Source organism: Mastigoproctus giganteus, chromosome 11, assembly GCF_048544385.1.
Source record: "Mastigoproctus giganteus isolate SK-2022 chromosome 11, ASM4854438v1, whole genome shotgun sequence".
In the NCBI taxonomy this organism is placed as follows: Eukaryota; Metazoa; Arthropoda; class Arachnida; order Uropygi; family Thelyphonidae; genus Mastigoproctus; species Mastigoproctus giganteus.
Genome location: NC_143585.1, coordinates 73,154,308 through 73,168,309, shown reverse-complemented (window position 1 = coordinate 73,168,309; position 14,002 = coordinate 73,154,308). Strand labels below are relative to the sequence as shown.

Genomic DNA, 14,002 nt, shown 5'->3' with positions numbered 1-14,002 from the left:
CTATTCACAAAACCAGGATTCTGGACATGATGACGGAGGAGCCATTGACAAAACTTGTCAATGGCTCCTCCATGGCTTGACAATTTCCCGGAATAAATGACTGTACTTTCTACAGATGAAAGGAGACCAATGGGAGACAAATTAGACTCATCTTGCTAAGGGTCAATAATGCAGGTTGGCGGTGAAGGTGTAATGGTGTTGGAAGTGTTTTCGAGGTACACATTGGCCCCTATATACTAATGGAACAACGTTTGGATGACAAAGGTTATCTGGAAATTGTTTCCGACCAGACGCATCCCTTCATTGTTGCAATGTAGCCATCTGCGAAAAGGTTCTTCCAACCAACAGGATAATGCGTCGTGTCACAAGGCCAGAATTGCGCAGAATTTGTTCCAGAAACATGGGAATGAATTCAGTTTACTACGGCAGGTTGAATTCACTTTTTGGAAACCTTCCAACTTGCAGCAACTGTGGATCAATATGGATCAGCATCCCTGTAACACACTTTCGACACCTCACTGAGTCCATGCCACGGCAAATTCAGGGGCTGTCCCGAGCGTTGTTGGATTTTAGGTTCATCAGCAACTATGGCCATATTGCGCCGTATATAATATGTTTATAAATTGCGTGTATTCTGTGGTCGATTTGCTATTTACTGGACGAAAAACTTGCGTTTCCGGGATAAAAACCATGCTATCTTGCCTGAGACCGACTAATTCAGCCATGTTATGAAAAAGACATATAAAAATTCCTCGCGTCATTGACGAGATTCGAACTCTGGTCTTTTTCACCCGACGTAGGGAGGACAGTGATTATACCAACTGTGCTACCGACAATGGCTGTCCTGAGTGCTAAAAAGAGATCTAATCACTATTAGGCAGGCGTACCTGTTAAAGTATCCATTAAGTGTACTTACAAATGAGTTAATAGTAACGAAAAAAAAAAGTTATATCACGAAAAAAAATCCAAAATATTCAAAATGTACAAATATGAAAGTAGTAAGGTGAAACTGTTTTTCGGGATGGTGGCAAAGCAGACTTCTAAAATGATTACAGAACAAAACCACATCCTATTAAATGTGGAAACTTTAGTTTCACAATCGATCAAGGGCTCATTCGTAAATTTTGCTCTCGTAGGAACCGAACAGTAACTTGCACTCAACAGAAGCCACAGTTTACGATCGTTTTCTGTTCGGAAGCACTGAAAACAGTCAAACTGTTTTGACCATTAACGAATCCCCACCACAATTCAAAATCGCTTCTGTAAGCTAGGATTTTTAAAGGTAGAGGAAGAATCAGTGGTTGAAGACGTAGAGGCAATTGAAATCCGAAGAAACTGAAAGCTGTCAACAGGCAAACACAATCATGTTAACGATGAAGCAAGAGGAGCAATGGGTGCTGTTACTCCCTCTTCTTATCATTCTTTAGTCTTATTTTGAGGCTCAAGCATGTTGGTTAGACAATCAAGCATATAGTCTTTGTCATGAAAACAATGTTTCTTTCCGGTCTTTGTGTGTAAACGGTTTAGAAATTCCATTCCAAACACGTTACCAAACATGAACGTGGAATTTTCTGTTTAATGACGTGGGAAATCCTATTTCTTATGGTAATAAAAATAGTCCTTGATTTATGGTTTTTTCACCGCTGGCATTTCCACTTATCCAACCTTATTGTGGGAAGCACCCCAGATGGAAGGCTCATCCTTACGACCAAATAGGAGGCACGTGTTTCGTTTATGCTTTCATGAGTGAGTATGTGCATTCTTAATTTTTCAAAAAAAACACAGATTAATCTTTATATCCATCGATAAATTCTTTCTGCTCTTTCATGCTGCCGGCAGCACTTTTCCAGATAATAAACCCTTTATAAACATGGTTGAATTGGTGAAATGACCGACCAAGCATGCAGTAACTTGATCATTACAGCGATATCAAAAGAAAGGACCGTTGGAATTTATGTTGTGGGTTCAGCAATTTTACTCTGTACATGGTATCTGCTATACGATAGAAACAAGTGATACGTTGATAAAAATCAATTGTTACTGTTTTCAATGTATCAAAAACTGTTTTAAGTGTGTGTTAACATTTTACTGTATATCCTAAGTATCCTATTTTCATTTTTAAATACTGAATACTCAATATTTTCATGTTCCATTAAATATATCTGCAACTTTAATACGCTTTTGATACAGTCCCACGCGAACGTTCTTTCTGCAAAGTGCCATTAATGGGAAGCTACTACAATGGATAGAAAGACATTACGTGGTAGAAGACTGGGTATGAACAACTGTTGCCCTGAATAGACCAGAGTCACGAATGAAGGCTCACAATAGTGTTATGTACCAGATCTCTTCTTATTATTTCTGATATTCATTAAGGAGATTGATGAAAGTTTGATATCAAAGTTTACCGACGATGCAAAGGCGGAGAGAAAACTCAAGGATAATAACCAGGGTATGCCGCTTTGACTAGACCTAGAAAAATTATTCAAATGGTTTGGATAAACAAGCCATTATATGAATAACGAAAAGCAAAATAACAAAAAATCGTCTTTTGAAAAAGTCTCCGGGTATTAAGACAATACAGCAATTAAATCTGACCTCAGTTGCAAATGAAAAACAAAAAGTGGTTAAACAGACTTGCATAATAATATACAGAATAACAAGGAAATAGCTGCAGTTGGAAAGAAAACTAGCGTTCTGGACCTTCTGGATTTTAATCGAGCGAATAAATTCATTAAATTTACCTCTGAGGTGGGTGGGTAAATTTAAAATTAAACTCAATTAAAATAATATTAGAGGAAACTAATATAATTTTACAAACCCAGATTATTAAAAACTGCCATATTTTACAAAATAATAATAATTGCATTTTACAATCCGGAAACATTAAGAAAGGAATCCAGTACTTCAATCAACGATGCTACTAATAAATACTGTTTTAATAAAGATTTGCCTTTAAGAAACCGCCATGCAAAAAACAAAGTGGTACCAGAGCAGCTCGTTGCAAAGGAAAGTTTTTCTGTTATGGGAATGAAGACCATTACATTGTCTACGCAATTTAAATCCTACTGGCCGCAAAAACAGATGAAGCGACAAGTAGTTCTACACACCTCTTATAATTTTTCTAAAGCGTTTATCTATATTATAGCCTTGAATTTCTATTTTAGTGCTATTTCATTCAGTAAACTTTGTAACTTATGCAAACTGTTCTTTGCAAATTTCAGCTCATACCGATTTAGAACATATGAGATCGAAGAGAAATAGCACGTGTGGGTACAGCTGGAAACATTTATGCTTCATTAAATCTACGGTTAATCTCTTACGACTTAGTGATGCACACAAACAGTAGATTTAATTTCACACACCCGAGGTTTTTGCTGACATTATAAATAGCGGTGCAGTTTGTCATTTGCATGAACTTAAGTAGAGAAAAACAACAAACAGCTCAAGGTCACTTCGAATCCCCATTCTCACTAACGTTATGGTTGTTGTTATTTGGTTTTTAGGAGCATTAGCAACTAAGGCCATATTGCTCCGGGGATATGCGGTGGTCATTCCCTGACCTTTCCGCATCCTCCGTATTTGGTGGGCACGGGCTCGAACCCCAGTCTAATCCAGAAGTGTGTGCTACGCACTGCTGCTCCTGCCCACCTGGCTAAGGAGGCGCCATAACCCTATGGAAGAAAAGGCCTAGTCACTGATCTCGAACCGCCTGTTGTTTTTATATTTGCTGTAGTTATATTGGCGACAAAAAAGAAACTTGGCGACCTTTATTACCAGACCACAAAGTTTGTTAGAAATGCAAAAACTTTACATTAATTACATATTTAATAAATGAAAAGTTTATTAGAAATACCCAAACCGGAATTTATACTTTGGTTTGCTTATTTATTACTATCGCAATCGATTAGAATGGGACAAAGAAACACTTTTTGAACCATTACGATATACACCAATGAGCCAAAACATTATGACCACCTACCCAATATGATGTTGGTCCTCTATGTGCAGCCAAAACAGCTCACACCCGGTGAGGCATGGACGCTGCAAGATTTCTAAATGTGACTTGTGGTATCTGGTACCAACACATAACCAGCATCCTTTAACTCCTGTAAGGTCCGTGGTTGAGACGCCGCAGATCGGAGTTTCTGTTCCAACACAAACCAGAGATGCTCGATTGGAATTGATGTCTGGGGAATTTGGAGGCCAGGGCAATACCTAAAAAAAAAACCTATTATATTTAGGCCACCCGAATAATTTAATTCATCTGCGGTGCTGTGTGTCTTATGTCTGTTAATTGCGTGCGTTCTATGGTCGATTTGTCTGTTTTGCTGGACGAAAAACCCCAGTTTCCGGGGAAACCTTGCTACCTATGCCTGAGACCGACTAACTCAGCCACGGAGTGAAAAAAGTCCATTAAAGTTCCTCGCGTCATCGACGAGATTTGAACCCGGGCCTTTTCCACTAGTGTGTGGGAAGGATGGTGACGCTGCCACTGTGATACCAGCGCAGACAAGGGCAATACCTGGAAGTCTTCCTCATTTTCCGCGAACTAGTCTTGAACAATCTGGGCGGTGTGGCATGGCCCATTAACCTGCTAAAAGACAGCACCGCCAGAGGGGAAGACCGTTGCCATGAAAGGCTGTACCTAGTCAGCAATGATGTTTAGGTAGGTGGTAGAAGTCAGAGTGCCTGATACATGGATGACTGGACCCAGGGTATCCCAGCAGAACATCGCCCAAAGCATGACACCGGCTTGTTTTCGTCCCATGGTGCATCCAGGCGCCATCACTTCCCCAGGTAAACGACGCACACGTACTCGCCGTCCACATGGTGCAACAGGAAACGTGATTCATCGGACCAGACGACCTTCTTCCAATCACTCAAGGTCCAGTTTCGATGATCGCGTGCCCATTGTAGGCGCTGTCGCCGGTGAACCGTGGTTAGCATGGACACTTGGAGCGGCCTGCGGCTACGCAGCCCCATTTTCAGTAGGGTTCGATGTAGAAGTAATGTGTCACAACACACGGTATACTCGTTACCAGTATTCCAATTACCGGCGAGTTGCGCCACAGTCGCCTTTCTGTTGCCATGTACCATCCGGGAGAGCCTTCGCTCACCTCGAGCATTGATGAGTCGTAGTCGTCCAACACCTCGCCGGCGGTTCGTGGGTTTCCCCTCCTCGGACCACTTTCGATAGCTACTAACCACGACTGACCGTGAGCATCCCACCAGCCGTCCCGTTTCAGATATGCTCTGACCCAGTCGTCTGGCTATTACAATTTGGCCATCGTAAAACTCGCTTAAGTCCTTTCCCATCTGAAGAACAAGAGTAACACTGATTAACGGAGCTCAGTATCAGGTGTTTTTTTTTTTTTTTTGTACCGTGTCCCGACCTGCGCACGCGCCGTAGTTCACCTGCAGTTGCTTCGATTTGCATAACGACTCGCTGGTCATAATGTTTTGGCTCATTGGTGTAAACAGTTAATGTTATTTCATAATTAGAATTAAATCTGTAACAGTAATCTCTGATAACAATTATTTATAAACGTTGTCTTAGAGGCGGGGGGGGGGCAGAAAAGGTGTCTGAAAACTGAATGAAAACTAATTATATTCATTAAACTTAAGAATATACAGAAACAACTTAAAGAATTCGAACGTTTTTTAAATAAAAACATTAGACAGCTGAAGCGACAGCGCTATAAATTATTAAAAAAGAAATTGCTGTTATAGACAGAATAACATAACATTATGAGTGAATAACATAATGACAACGTCTGACAGTTATGTATGTGTAACACAGTTATGTAATGATAATTGTCATGAAAGTGATTATATTAGTGTAATCACTTTCAAAATAGTTTATTGTGAAACTAAGTAAACATAAAAAACTACTTACAGGTCATAACGAATATAACATAAGCAGATTTGGTTAAGAATTTTTCCAAATGTTACGTCATCATGATGAACCTTCCATATAAGCAATGTTTCGTGGATTCGTAAATCCGGCGATGAAACTACCATACCGCCAGCTCGCTACCACGGTTATTGCTGATTTAGGATTTTAGAAGAAACAGTGACTAAGGCCATTTTGCTCTGTATATACTATTATTTTTATTTTTTAATTATTTTATTATTTATTTATTTAATTAATTATTATTATTTTTTAAATTTCTTCCTGGTGTGGGCAGCCAGGGGGTGGTGGTGATGGCTCAATGGTATTGCACTCCATCCATTGAGAGTGAAGTTCTTGCTTGATGCACAGTTAGTAAAGTAGACCCAGGTCCGGCTCTAAGAGCCTTGGGACAGGGAACCAGGTGGCAAACATCTCCTGTGGGTAATTTCCTCCCTTGTGATAGAGTGGCCTTTTTTTTTTTTTTTTTTTTTTACAGATTATTTAATACACACGCAAACACCTACATTACATTACAGGCCTATTTTGTAGATGTTCCATAGAAGACAGAATATATGGTGGAGATGGCCATTTGTCTAGGTGCCACCATAGACAACAATTATAATACAATGAACAAATGCTCTGTATATACGGTCTGAAAACTGTATGTGTTCTGGGGTCGATTTTCCGTTTACTGGACGAAAAAACCGAGTTTCCCACAGAAAAGAGCCATGCTACCCTCGTTTCGAAAAAGGCCCATGACAAGTTCTCCCGTTATCGACGGGACTTTAACTCAGGTCTTTTCCACCCGGTGTGGGGAGTACAGCGATTCTACCAACTGTGCTACCACGAGGGCCGATCCCAAGATGGGGGAGGGGGAGTAGAGAGTCCGATTGCTGACTTTGTATGGTTGTTAAAAATCAAGTGGGGGCGGCCTAGAATTTATAGCTTTGCCATTGGTAAATGATTTTAAATAATCCAAGCGCGTTTTTAAAAATCCAATTTAGTATTATCAGTAGTGGCAAATGATGCAAGGAAGCAAGCAAATACACATCAGAAAAAAAATCTCACATTATCTGTTCATTCACTCAAATAATTTGTCTAGTTATTCGAACTACCCACTTCCACAACATCAGATGGAAGTTTGTTCCAACAATCAATTACCCCCTGGCTGCAAAAAAAAATTTCGGATATCTATTCTGCAGCCATCCTTCCTCAGTTAAAATGTATGCCCCTTAAGTGTGTTTCTTGTCTGAGCAAGAAGGACACCATCAACGTTTAGCTTATGGTATTTCATATTACTTCAATAATAATTGCCCTCGTGGATAGCACAGTTGGTAGGATCACCATTCTCCCCCCACTGGGAGGAAACGACCTGAGTTGGAGTCCCTTCGATGACAAGTGGAAATTTTTATGGACTTTTTTCACAACGTGCTGAGTTAGTTGGGCTCAGGCAGCATGGTTTTTTTTTTATCCCCGAATCTCAGGCTTTTCGTATAGCAAACAGAAAATCGACCTCATAACACACAATATAAACGGAGCAATATGGCCATAGTCGCTAATGTTCCTAAAACCAACAACTTCAATAATCGTACTTATAAAATTTGTAAAGTGGATTGATGCATAGCATCTCATAACGCATCTAAGTTATAACGAGAATGTTTAGATTATGAATATTATGCAAAACAATTTAAAATAAAGCTAAAATAAGCAATAAGTGACAATCACGATGTTTTTTTTTTTTTGTTTTTTGTTTTTTTGGAACTTATATTATCATTTAATTATAATGTTATAATGTTTAATTATAATCTTATATTATCATTAAATTTAATTATAAAAAAAATGAAAGGTGACTCGTTAAATTTGCAATTATTAATTAACATGTTAAATAAGTTAAAGTAAACTAATAAAATTAGTAATTTATTTAAAAGTAAATTTTTTTATAAACATTATTAAGTACAGCAAGCGATAGTGGCATTGAAAATTGAACTTTACAACTTATGAAAGAAATTATAATAATACTGTTAAATAACCAGGAAAACGGACAGATAAATTACTACTCCCAATGTGTTCAGTAAATATTTTTCACTATATTTTTGAAATTATTTTTTGCTATTAAATCAATTTCCCATTTTCACAGTTTCGGTAATTTTTTACTCTATTACTGGTGAAATGTAGAAAAAACCATTTAACACTTGTGAATGTACTTACTCTGTTTTTCTCTTTCTCTTCTCGACTTCGTTTTATCGATTTCACACGAGGGAGATAAGGGATCATTAATTCCACTTCCATCAAATCTAAATTCAAATCTTCCTTATTATCTGATTTTGAGTTCATATTTTGGTCATCTATTGTCGGTTGCTGATGGTTTTCTGCTACTTGAACGTTCCCCATTTTTGGTTTTAATTCTCTCACCACAATTGCTTATCGTTTGGTAAACATAAAAGGAACGAACTCTGCAAATATCCGTTTATTCAATACGTTCGCGCAGAGCGAAATTGCAACTTCCTACTGCCATACAGTCTTAAAGAATAAGTGAAAACTTTGCCGGTAAGCAGGTTCGGCAAGTTTCCTGCCGTCCGTAATTGTCCTAAATAATCGTGTCCTCAAAATGTTTGTTTGTGCGCATTTGAAAAATAATTTTATGACTCCCACTTGCCTCCAGGATGCGTTTAAGTGATTTGATCGAAACTATAGAAGCACACTTCGCTCGCCGGATTACAGATTTTGGGATGCACGAATGGAAATCATTATAGTGGCCATCACTCGCTCTTTTCTATTGCTCGCGAGGCTGCAGATCGTATCCGAGACTCAAGACATGCCGAAAGAGTGTTCATCCCAGGAACGTTCACCTAACAGAACTGACGTGATGGAACGCCACTTACTTAACTGCAAAAGAATGGCTACAGTTGGAAGAGGAGCATGGGAACGAATGACAGGTTTTCGCTCACTCGGATAAACACGGTCGACACGTGGACAGTAAGCAGGTAAACTCCACATTCACGTGGAGTGGGGTGGTCAGTGTCGTTTCCGTTTTTCTTTATTTTTCTTCCTTTAATTTTTTTTCCCCTCTTGCACGCTTGTAGAGTAACACAAGCGACCATTCGATTTATGTATTTGACGGCCATGGCCTGGATTTTTATTAGCTTGCAACAAGCGGGAGGTAAAAGGAAAGCACGAATTGTGTGCATATTTGCGGTCCGATGCCTTGAAGCTTGGCTGAAGGTTACTTATTCGCGTATAGCGGCAAGGTAGGCTATTGTACCGATATCAGAAGAAAAACAAACAGAAATTGGAGGCAGACACAAGGACCTTTATGTCCCCTTCTGCTCAAAGTCAGACTATATGCTGAAAGTTCGAAAAGTAATTCATAAGAAAACAAAACAAACTATGTAAGCGGAAGCGGACGAGACTAGCAAGTGGAACAGTGAATTCACTGCGGTGATATTAATCATTATAGGATTCTTTGTAATGCCATTTACTCAACTTGTTTTCCTTATGCGCTCTTGTACTATGCAGATTCTGTTCATTATGTGTTTTTGGGTTTAAGGTCAGTTTAAGTAGCATTTCAGAAGTTTTAAATACACGAGTTACAGGGTGTTCTATTTATCTTTCAATCGCTGAAATGCTATTTTTCAATCGTTAGAAACGTTTTATAGTAGGCTTGCATGGCCTTCATCCTTCATTTATTGTAAACGCAAGAAATAAGAGTGGACCATTTCATATACTTCATCATCGAAGGTTACGAAGAAGCCGCATTTTCAATATATAATATTATTATTAAAAAAATAATAAAAAATACTGAAGTTCAGTGTCCCCAATTGTTTATCGCCCTGTCGCTTCGCCCAAAAATCAGCCCTGCGAGATACTAATAATCTTCTTATTAATGGCTACAGTAATATTGTTAAATACAGAGTTATAACGCTTATAAGCTGTTATAAGTTTAGTTATTACAACAAAGTTGTTAACATAATGTTCGGTTATAATTTTGTTTTTAAGCACTTGAGGAAGATAAAAGCATAAGACAGCAATAAGAAAAATAGAATATTACTTAAAAACGGATATTTAAAAAACTATAATTTGTGACACGCTAGTTTTAAACTCGGGTTGCTCATAACGCTTTGAACTGCCTACATGGATGTGAAGGAATGGGCTGTAGCCGGACACCCCACCTCCTCCTCCTCCAAAAAAGCGACAGATTACTACCTGTGCGCTCACGCTGCCAATAAATTTCTTTAAGTGCTTTTGTTTCTTTAAGTTAACCGCGAAATTAAAAATATTTTTAAAATAAAAAGCTGAGATGTAAAATAAAATCAGTTATTTTCCTTTTTTGCTTTGCAATACAATCTTTTTTTTTTTTTTATCTTTTTTCATCTTGAGAGTTTTGATGAAGATTTTTTTCTTGAAGAAGGATGATTTTTTTTTTTTTTACTTGTTTCCCATTGATCACAAAGAACGATAAGCTGTCTACCGTGGGACTCTGGAACCTTCACCATCAAATAAAACGGCTCTGTAATTCAGATGCAGCACGCAACCATTCTATCTTCTCTAGGATATTGACTCTAGCTTCCACAGAATGGAGCGACCACCCACTTGTACAGCAGCGTAACACCATGAACATCCTCAGGCCATAGTTTTCCAACACGTGGATTTCTCTATGCCTATGGGATGACATTTCATGGCCGTCATGTTCATCCTGAAAGTGCCTTTTTTTTTTTTCTTTTTTTTTTTTTTTTTTCATGTGCGTTTACCTTATTTGTAATTTCGTTTTATATTTCTGATGATTTTGAATTATGAATATTTATCATTAATTCCGGTTTTTTTAATTTTTTTTAACAGAACAACTGTACCACTTAATTTCAAAATATTTAAATAATTTAAATAACAAAAGATTCCAGCGTAAATGTTATTGTAAATTGTAAACACACCAGCAAATATTAATAATGTGACGTCAAATATGAATGTAAAGGCGTCCGAGAATTCACCAATTACCGAGATCACACGTGACTCTTGTTTGTTTTCATAATTACTTCAAAAATAATTAGAATGTACGGATACGGGACACAGAATCTTAAAACTGTTTTTATAAAAGATATTAAGTGAGAACACCACTGTACAGTGCTGTATTAACATTATATACACATATGAATTGTTATAGAGTTTATTATCTTTTCCCTTACAAGTAGAAGAACAAATTTTTTATTTCAATAGGAACGGTTGACTGAACTGCAAAGAACAAGTCAACTTGATTTGTAATGAAGAGAGCAGCTGTATATACCGCTTTACCTTGACGGAAATTTAAAAAAAAAAATACATCGAACTTGTTGATTTAGGTAATCGAGCATGGGGTAGTGAGGACCAACGCTATGACTGCTACTCGAATTGGGAATAAATCCATTAGGCAATGATTCAGGTACTGCAGGATACTGCAATGGGCAGTCTGCAGTAAATCCTCTCTTCCCATGCAAAATGAACCACAAAATAGCATATCAGCTACGAATACCACGACTACCTTGTTTAATTAGTTTGAGGCAACTCACCACGACTTCCAAGATGCTCGCTGGTGTTATTAAGTCCCCAGCTTTTGGGATATCTGGTACCAGTGGCGTGTATGTGTGTGTGTGGAAACTACGTGTATTCTATGGTCGACTGCCTGTTTGCTGGACGAGATATCCAACTTTCTGGGAGAAAAAACCATACTACTCTCTCTCTCTCTCTCCCTCCTGAGATCAAGTGACTCAGCTACATTGTGGAGAAAAAAAAAGCCCATAAAAGTTCCTAGCGCCATTGACGGAATTCGAACCCAGACCTTTTCCACTTGGTGTGGGTAGGATGGTCATTATATTCAAAGAGCTACCCATGAAGGTTCAGTATCATGTACCTCCACTAGTCCTAAGCTCTACTTCAATACTGAAGACAATTAATAATCGTCTGAAACTCTGCGACAGATTCCTTCCTACTAAGGCGCTTCAACGATTCAAACTCTTGAAAAATTGGGCGTCGCTCTAACCAGATTTGTAACTAATAGAGAGTACAGATGAGCCCTTGAAGAATGGATCTCCAAAATGTGTAAGACACAATGGACAATAAAACTGCCATATGAATACATGAATAATAAATTTTGTATAATAATTGACAACCCAAGTGTGTCTCTGTTTTCCAGAATTTTAAAGTGATTGTATTTTTTACTATATCACATATTTCTAAGGTTTGCATTTAACCAATTTATTAATTACATTTTAATTTCAATTTTGTGATTATTATTATTATTATTGACAACCTGGTAGGTGCTAACTTGTCAGGGCCTCCATAATTAAATGTAGCCAAAAATCCTCCACATATCCAGATACTGTATTTATTAAAACTAAATTTATTATTTATTATTGTGCACATGCGCTATACTTTATTTGCTGTGGTATGTAGGCCAGGCTTCAATAGTAATTCACTATAGCAAGAAGAAATACAATAGGTGGCTCTACCAACTCATACACTCACTCCGTTGTGTGAGTATGGAGTTGGTAGGCCTATTGAATGACCTTGAATCGCCTATTTTTCCTCCTTATTATAGTCGTGTAGCAAACTTTTAAAAAAGAAGTGTACAATACAACTCTATTTAAAGGCTTGTTTTATTTCGACTCATGTGCTTTTCCCCATTAATAAAAGCGAAATACCTTCAAAATTAAAGCGTGTAATAGGATTGTTTAAAAAGCATGGGAAACTGAAACTTTATAAACTGGTAAGTATATGCTTTGCGGATTTTCCTTAACGGGATTTCCGTTCGATATTGAAAGTCATGTTTTTAATGTGATGCGACACGTTATGCAATTTCTGTGTCCATAAATAGTGTATCTCATCAAAATATCGAAATGTGTTTCAACACTTGAAAAATTCCGAACAGAACTCCCATTGATGAACGTGAGTGTATTTCGGCAGGCTAATGGCGAAATACAAATAGCCGAATCAAAAACGATGCATCTAAAATATAAACATTGCTGGAACAGTAAATCTTAAAAACCCACTGGAAGTGCAAATATTGAATTAAAAGTGGGAGAATGGCCGTTTTAGAAAATGCAGGTTCGGTGAGGCAGAACATAGTGGAGTTGTGTACATACACTGAGTGGACACTTTATTAGGTACACTCTTTTCATAAAATGGAACGTTCCATCAGTAACAGCATCACATGTTGGTACCATGCGATATAAAGGTGGTGGGCAGATACGTAAGGGTACTGTAAGGAGTGAATGGTGTTCTATTTGCATTAGATTCCTTGTTGTTTACATGCACTCCAATATTTATATACAGTAACCGTATACAGCTTTATGTCATCTACAAGACGAAACTTTATGAGAATTTACAGATAAAACTGGAAGTGTGTTTATCCGCAGATGAGTTTTAGTTTTAATGCTAAAGACGCAACAGGCTTTATGCTTTGCTTCTTACAAAAGAGCATTCCAAAACAGCCTAAAGTCGTACAGTAATCACATAAATCAACACGGTCTATTTGTCCAGCACGGATAACGTAGATTTTAAATTTGGTAGACTTGTTCCATCGATTTAACAACAAGCAACACTTTCTAAGACAAGCGCAATTTAGATCACATTCACATGGTCTACTAAGTTGAAGACAAGCTGTTTGCCTACACATTTCAGCATGACTAGTAATGAAATGTTTGCTAAGACGACACAGGTATGGCGCACTGAAGATGAATCGTGCGTATTCAATCTACTCTATGTTGAATCAGGTTAACAACTATATTTCCTTCTGGAGAATAGGGAAAGCAGTCCATATTTTTCTTGCTTCAGTTTAAAAAAAAAGAATGTCTGATTTAGAAATTAAAATGTGTAAATCCTTTGGTATAAATATAATATAACGAAAATTTAATGAGAACATCATACGCAAAGTTTTTTTTTTCCAGCTGTGAGCTGAAAAATATAATGAAATTTTATTAAAATTTAATGAAAATAATTGTAATTACTGAACAAATTATGAAATAAAATTAATGAAAATTATAATTATATTTTCAAATTTTTATATATTCATATTTTTAAAATTTTCCAGTTATCATACTTTTCGTAAAACATGAAAAATTCTAAATAAAAATAATACTC

At 37.4% G+C, this 14,002-nt stretch overlaps 1 protein-coding gene across 1 annotated transcript in view; it reads right to left on the bottom strand.

Moving 5' to 3' along the window:
• LOC150078124 (uncharacterized) overlaps positions 1-8,737 on the bottom strand; it is a 78,136-nt gene extending 69,399 nt beyond the window's left edge. Inside the window, exon 1 of the mRNA XM_090384199.1 lies at positions 8,105-8,737. Within this exon, the coding sequence (XP_090240325.1) occupies positions 8,105-8,287 (183 nt within the window). The 5' untranslated portion in view covers positions 8,288-8,737. The remainder of the gene's footprint in view (positions 1-8,104) is intronic.
• Positions 8,738-14,002: the final 5,265 nt, after the last annotated feature.